This window comes from Vigna radiata, chromosome 7 (genome assembly GCF_000741045.1).
Source record: "Vigna radiata var. radiata cultivar VC1973A chromosome 7, Vradiata_ver6, whole genome shotgun sequence".
NCBI lineage: Eukaryota > Viridiplantae > Streptophyta > Magnoliopsida > Fabales > Fabaceae > Vigna > Vigna radiata.
Window position 1 is genome coordinate 14096874 of NC_028357.1, and position 8053 is coordinate 14104926.

At 34.0% G+C, this 8053-nt stretch overlaps 1 protein-coding gene across 3 annotated transcripts; it reads left to right on the plus strand.

Annotated features, from left to right (window-relative positions):
* Positions 1-1213: 1213 nt before the first annotated feature.
* On the plus strand, positions 1214-5073 carry LOC106766686 (cyclic dof factor 1). 3 transcript variants are annotated; one of them, XM_022783161.1, is made up of 4 exons: positions 1214-1988; positions 2073-2172; positions 3373-4604; positions 4735-5073. In XM_022783161.1, exons 1-3 carry the CDS (start codon positions 1894-1896, stop codon positions 4585-4587), a joined length of 1410 nt encoding a protein of 469 aa, XP_022638882.1. In that variant the 5' UTR covers positions 1214-1893; the 3' UTR covers positions 4588-4604; positions 4735-5073. The 3 variants fall into 3 exon arrangements, with proteins under 3 accessions (XP_022638882.1, XP_014506883.1, XP_014506885.1); XM_014651397.2 differs by having other exon boundaries at positions 1215-1644; positions 1734-1988; positions 3373-5073; XM_014651399.2 differs by lacking the exon at positions 2073-2172 and having other exon boundaries at positions 1461-1644; positions 1734-1988; positions 3373-5073.
* Positions 5074-8053: the final 2980 nt, after the last annotated feature.

Consider the following 8053-nt stretch of genomic DNA (forward strand, 5'->3'; position numbering starts at 1 on the left):
GTGGTAACAAAATTTATACGAAGTTTATAAATATTGTAAATTAAATTCCTATATTACTTTTAAGTAATATTAGTTTACGTTTATGTTTTTTTTTATGTATATTATAAGTAATATTATAAGAAACTGTTAGTAATAAATGTTCTTATAAAAAATAATATAGTGTTCTAACCTGTGAAGGGGCCTATCTTCTTTCCTAAAAGGAATGGATACGTTAATAAACTCACCAATGTGGAGATTGGCGAGAGACTTGAATTTAAATTATTTAGTTTCTTTTATACTTTTAGTAATCTTGTTTTGACTTTTTATCAACTCCTCATGTTTCCAGTTGTATAGTTCTTTTATAGGGAGTTTACTTTCGTATTTTTTAAACATTAAGTTTGTTCAGTTCTTCATGTTTTTATTCTCATTTTTTAATAATATATTTTCTGTGATAATACATAATAAATAAACTTTAAAGTATTAATTCAACTAAAAAGCCAAAATATATCATGATATTTAACGTGGATTTATAAAAAAAAAAAACGCAATAGATTTTTTTATTGTAACATTTTTAGATATTGGTGATAAATCTATTTGTCATATACTTTAGTTTAGGATAATACTCTTTGCTTATAATTATACAATTACTTGCATATGCTTCATTTTTAAATATATAGTAATTATTAGTAATTATTAGTAATTATATAAGTAGCGTGACAAGTTCCAAGGAACGTTACGATAAGTCACATTAATAAAAATTGTAATTTTTTATGCTAATTATTTATTAATAAAAATTTAGATGTTTATGATATTTAATGGGAGCGAGAAAAAAAAATTAATGCTTCATAATAATTATTAAATGTATAGTGAAAAAATCAATAATTCTACTAAATTATGTATTATGTTGAGATAGTATAACGTTGGAATAGTTTTTACCTTAAAAATATGGGCAGTGTTAAGGAAAAGACAAAGTATGAAATTTATTTAGCATTAAAAACATTTACAGAAAAGACAAAATCTGACAATCATTTAACGTTAAAAACATATAAAGGAAAGACAAAGTAATACATTTATTTAACATTAAGAAGATTTAAATAAAGAGTAATGATGCATTAATAGCATTTATTTTTAAACACTTAATTAATGGTTTTTCTTGAAGTGTTTCTGTTACATGGTATGATGTAGAATATTTGTTTGGTTTTAGGAGAGGTTATGTGGGTGTGATTTATGATTTGAGTTTTGTGAAATGAAGGAGAATTAGGAGAGAGAAGAGTGTGGGGTCAAAATGAGAGGTGGAAGGCAATTTGACTAGGAAGGAAGAAAGTGTTACTGGAGTGGTTGACGAAAAAGGCAAAAAATGAAAATGCTGACAGGGATGAAAAAGGGTGGGACAGAACAGCACTATCTTTAGAAGCAATGTGGGAGAATCCAACAGCACACACAAAGATCTCATAGGCCACAAGAACTTGTGACTCACAAACTTCTTACCTTTTCCTGAGGTGGCAACATGTTTTTTCTCCTCTTCCTAAAATAAAAACCAAACACAACACAACACAAACAAACAAACTTACTTCACCACTTCACCCATCCCCTCCCTCTGTCACTATTCATTATCCGTTTTCATATCAATTAACAGTGCCAGAGACACCAAAAAAGAGAGTTACTGTATGCACCAACGACAACAACTTCTATATATCTATCTACATATACTTATGTATATATTTTTTTCATCGTTACTTTCCCCATTTTTCTAGAAAGAGAAGGAGCAAGCAAGCAAGCAGACCAAAGCAACAACAACAAGAGAGAGAGATATTCCTGATCCTGACCCTCGTCACCATTTTTATATCTCAGGAATGTCAGAGGTTAAAGGCTCTGCCATAAAGCTCTTTGGAAGGACAATTTCTCTGCCACACAATGATTCTTCTGCACCTCCGACTCTTGCTTCTCCTTCATCTTCCTCTTCTCCCCCGGAACCTACCTCTGCAACACAACAACACCAAGAACACCAGGTACGTCCACCACCATATTTGTTTTTCGTTGAGTTTGTGGAAAACCATGTCGATTTGCAAATCTAACCGCCACCCATTTTGCAGAACAATTCAATTGCTAATGGGTGTTTTCAAATCTTGTAAAAGTTTTCTTCTTGGCATCGTGTCAATTCAGTCGAATTCAGGGCCTGCTGCAATTTCTGTGGTTATTTTTATTTGTTTTTTTAATGACGCGTTTCGAATTTATTTAATCATCATTTAAGTGGTGGCGAGAATTCGCTGTGGGGTTCCTTTCGGCCAAATTGGATCCAATCTCCTTTATGGAATACAAGTATAAGAATATTGGATGGAATATATCATGTGGTTTGGCTAGCTTTGGTTTTAGCGTTCTGTTTGAGTCCATGAATTTGCTTTTATGCTACAAAGTGAGTTTTCTAATTTTAGTGATTTCTTCCTGTTTCGAAAATATTGTCCTAAACAAGAAAAAAAATCTTTTGTGTCTATTTTTTAATTAGATCTCTTGCAGCATCCCAGAGGTACTATGGCTAAGTTTTTGGCTTGAATGTTTTCTTGTTTTACTTAACTCTAATCTAATCACGTTTATTTTCACACCAAGGACTTTAATTGGAGCTTAACTCTTCTAATTTGACACTTTTGTCCATATTCGAGTCCTTATTTAACAATTGTCCAAATGACCCCTGATTTTGTGACATCACTGAGGACATATATATATATATATATATATATATATATATATATATATATATATATATATATATATATATTTATAGACTGCTTTTGATTTAATTATCTTCCAGCTGTTTCATACTCTTATTTTCTTCTTCCCCTTGAATTCATTCTATACTCCTGTATTTGTAAATTTCAAAAGATAATTTTCTTGATTATCACCTACATATTTACATCTAGAATTGTGGTTTTATTTTGCAAATCTAGAATTGAGATTTTGGTGCAGAAATTGTTCTATTGACTCTGCTCCTTACGCTTTCACGTGAGCGACTTCGTTCATTGAACAAAGTACTTACCCTGTTAACTACCTTAACGTGAAAGGAAAAATAATATCTGCCCCATTTCTGGTGGTGTGAATTCATTCACCCTCCTACCTTTCCCCTGAAATATCTAAGAATTTTTTATATGTTGAATCAGAGTCACCAAATAAATAAAAAAAAAAAATGTATCAATTTCACATGTCTAATTCTTCTATTTTGTGCTATGTAAATAACATGCTTCAAGCAAAATTTGTGTATCTTAACGTGTCATAATGGTAAATACCAGTATATCATTTCTTTTTTGTTTATTTAAGGTATTGAGTTCACAGTTTTACAATTCCACGAGCTTAACCATAGTAAATTAGTAATTCTAACCTTGGTCATGTTCACTGTTTTAGGAACCACTAACGAAAGAACTTACCTCACTTAAAGACGATGATGCCTCATCACATGAAACCACAGAGGATTTAAAATCTGCCGTTTCAGGCATACTCGAGAATCCAAAGACTCCCTCAGCGGAAACAGAGACATCACTGCAGAAATCTCCCGAAAACGAAGAACAGAGCGAGACAAGTGCTTCTGAAGAAAAAACACCAAAGAAACCTGACAAGATACTTCCATGTCCGCGGTGCAATAGCATGGATACCAAATTCTGCTACTACAACAACTACAATGTCAACCAGCCTCGTCATTTCTGCAAGAACTGTCAGAGATACTGGACTGCAGGAGGAACAATGAGGAATGTGCCCGTGGGTGCTGGTCGCAGAAAAAACAAGAACACTTCGGCTGCAGCTGTATCACATTACCGACAGATATTGATGCCGGAGGCATTTCAGGGAGCTACACTTAATGCCTCCAGTGGATTGCATAATGCCCTTTTGGGGAATGGAGCAGCTGTGTTGACTTTCGGTCCTGACACCCCTCTCTGTGACACCATGAGTTCTGTGTTGAACATTGCTGAGCGAGCCCAAAGTTGTGTATCAAATGGGTTTCATGCAACTGAGCCAAATGGTTCTGTTGATGGGTGTGGTCATTCTACTGGAGTTTCTGTTTCAACAACTTCAAATTCCAGCCATGCTAGCTCACATGAATCAGTTGATAAAAGAGTTGAAGGTTTCACTCCTCAGTTATCATACTTCCCAGGTGCCCCTTGGCCTTATCCTATGCCTCCTCCTACATTTTGCCAACCTAGGTACCCTTTATCATTCTATACTACACCAGCATATTGGAGTTGTATGCCACCCTCTTGGAATATGTCATGTATGTCGTCCCAATCTTCTGTCAGCAACACTGTCTCTGCCCCCATTTTAGGGAAACACTCAAGGAATGGGAACATCATCACCCCATCGAACAAACAGAAAGAAATACATAACAGTTCAGAGCACAATTTCTTGATTCCCAAGACTCTTAGAATCGACGACCCTGGTGAAGCTGCAAAGAGTTCCATGTGGTCAAAACTAGGAACCAAGAATGACAGGGCCAGTTCTGGAGGCCTTTTCCAAGCTTTTCCACCCAAGGGAAATGAGATGAACCACAGGGTTGAAGCATCACCACAGTTGCAAGCCAACCCTGCAGCTCTATCGCGCTCTCTCACCTTCCATGAACGGACCTGAACGGGAATCACGGTGAGGCAAGTCAGATTCTCATTGTGCTTATGCATTGATATGAAAAACGAGGTTTATGCAAGTAGAACCCCATTTTGATGAAAAGTGTTTTTTCTTTCCCTCAAGAAATTGTTTTATTGAACAACCTCTGTGCAGGATTCCTAGGAGCAAATTGTTTCTTTATGGCTTCCCTAGCTACCATCTTCAGTCATTTAAACTGAACAGGTGTTTTTGCTGCATAATTAGGAGATCTGTTGAGTAAATATCTTGGTGTATAGATATAGATATATATATATATAAATGAGACAAGGAAAACTAGGAGGAGAAGAAACAATGGCAAGGAGATTCTTAGACTGAAATCCAATGGTTTAGAATACACATGCAAATCTTCATTGGAATTCTCTTGTTATTTTTTCCCTTTTTTATTTTACAGATTCTCTACTTTAATAATGTTAGTCCCAGATTATGATATTTATGTAAGCTTTCTTTATTTTATTTTTCTTCTACTTTAATCATGCTATATAGCACGACTTGCACTTTCATAAACATCAACTCGCATGGACTCTGTTTTCGCCATTATCTACAAATATTTGCTTTTTCATATTTGTTTTTTCTCTACTTTTTTTTATATATATTTACATTCAAATTATGCTACTTATCCAGGATATAAGTGCCTCGGTGGTGTGCAACCATAATTAAAACTAATACTCACAAACTTTCGTTTCAACTTCATGATGTTAAGAAACAATGTAACGTGTAACTATGATAACCTCAACTTAAAGGGAGGTGTTAAATTATATGGCTACTGTAAATGGTCCTTTTAAACGAATATTTGTTTAAGAAAATAATATTTGAAAAAAATTATTACAAATGTTTTCTCTAATACAAGTCAATAAATATTTACAAAGAGTTTAAATCCATTCCAATCTTTGTTATATCTTTACTTTTTAATATGCAAGAATTTTTTTTATTTACTTTTAACACATTATTTTATTCTTATTTATTTATCACTATCAATTACTAATTATACCTTTGCTAAGATATGAACTTTGATTACTTTTTCTTTTTTTTAATTTTTAGAATTATTTTCTTAGTTTCATATTTTCCTTAAATTAAAAAAGGAAAACGTTGCACTGGAGCGGATATTTTCACTGGTAAGATTAGACAAAGTGGGAAAGCATGTTTTTTTTTTTTTCGGTTTACTGGTTATATTGAACACATTAGGAAAATTAAAAACTGTAAAAGTAAAGAAGTGTCACTTTTTGAAGATTACAAAAATGGAAAATTGATGACCAAGCTTTCGTTTTACACTGATTTAAAGAACTCCAAAATAGAGAAAGTTAATAAATTCGTATTCTTTTATGTGCATGCATACATATGAATGTCATTTTCAATCTTTATTGACGCAACAACGGAAAGTTAGGTCTTGATGCAGCAATATGCCTATCTTTTGTTAGTGGGATCTACTACATTCCTGGTCCTTCATTGCTATAACTAATTCACTTTCACTGCATTAGGAGTTATTTATATAAAAGAAAATTATCCACAAATAAATGGACTTAAATCTTCTTGCACTGCATTTTATGTACAGTCACAATCACATTGAAAGGTTGGACTGAATGTAGTCAGTCAATGCAAATGGATTTCATATAAAAAGTTCTTTCCTTGTTGCTACAAATTTTTAATAGACTTTTATGACCCATTACCTCTTGTGGTTCTGTTACAAAACAGGCGATTCATGGTGGCTTGATTTACATTAATATTTTTATTTATTTTAAACTACTAAACAATTTGGTATTATTTACGGATATATTTTGTCAGTAACAATCATATTTTATCGGTAATGAACATCTATCGATGATCATTAATATGTTGATAATATTGGTGTCGGTAATCATTATTAACGAATTTTGATCATCGGTAATTATCAAAGGACAATTTGTCAGTAATTACTGAAGGTTATATCCGTAATTGCCGAAGAATATATCCACTGGTAATTACCGAAGGTTATATCCTTTGATAAATCCGTTGGTATCTTCGTAGCAAATTGCAATACACATGTTATTGGTGGTTGATCCTTACAATACATAAACCTACAATACTCCAACAACAACCAAACATTCAACAACCTACAATCTTCACAATACAATCCAACATTCAACCAAGCAATACAAACTCCAACCAATTTAACTCTAAGCAATATAAAAAAAACTCAAGGCAATCAATATATTAACTTCCACGACTTGAAAAACAAATCTATATATAAGTTAAACAACTAAGCATAAGTTTGTGGACAAACTAATAATGTTTATAGAATTCATGTCAAATTGTTATGTGAAGCTAAAGAAGTCAATGTTCATTATAGCCATAAAAAGTAATAATGTAAGTAATGTTCGCAGCCATAAAATCTGATAATCCAAATAATGATCATCTTCATTGTCGTCTTTCTGTTGATTGTTTTGAGGCTTTGATGTTGGATGGACTGATGGGAGCTGGACTAGTGTGGGCTAGACTGGTGCGGGCTGTGGCTAAGAGGGTTGTTGTTGGGCTGGAGTTATGGTCAGCTGAGGCACTAAAACTCGGGAAGCAATCTCATGATCAATTCTTTGAAACTGGTAAACTTTTGTCCTAATTCATTATATTCCCGGTCACGGGTTTGAGGCTTCTGTGTCAAGACAACAACGACTTTGTTAAGACTCTAGGAGGAAGATGGTTGGTGCTTTAGACTACCTCGGCTTACACCGTAATTTGCAGCAATTTCCATGCCCCATAGATTCGTCCCTTTTTCTTACCACCAACAAATATCTAGAAACAAAAAACAAAAGCAAACATAGCACTTAAACCATAATTGATAAAAGGCTTAATACCTCTTTTGGTCCCTCGAAAGAGGAGTTGTGTTCAAAATGGTCCTACCTTTTTTAAAAAGTTTGAAGTGATCCCAACTTGTGAAAAAACGGGTCAAGTTAATCCTTTTTTGTTACGGCGTCAAAATTTTAACGGTATAGCTGCCTCGTTGGCCAAAACTTAATGAATTGTCATATTTTTCTCATACGTGAAATATAACGTGTCAATTTTAAATTTTAAAAAAACAAATTGCTTGCCACATTAGTTGAGAGAAGCCCTTGGTGGTTGGTCATCAAGGCCATTGGGGCTCCCAGCCATGGATCCAAGCTTTATGATAACTTTGCCATGGAGAATCTCCTTAAGATCATTTCAGGTGTAATGAGGAAACCCAACCTTCATCTTCAATCTCGCACAGCCATGGCGGCCACTGATGCCACCACCGTCGAAATCAAACGCGCTTGGGAACCACCTTCTCGCTCTCCAGAGCCACCTTCGGATCAAGCCTCTAGGTGGCCATGCGGTTCTCCGTTGCGATCTCGACAAAGGTAGTATACATTTATCAATAAGGGGTTAGTATTGCACATATGGGATTGACTCCTATTTTATTTGAGGACCTAATTCACATAGATTA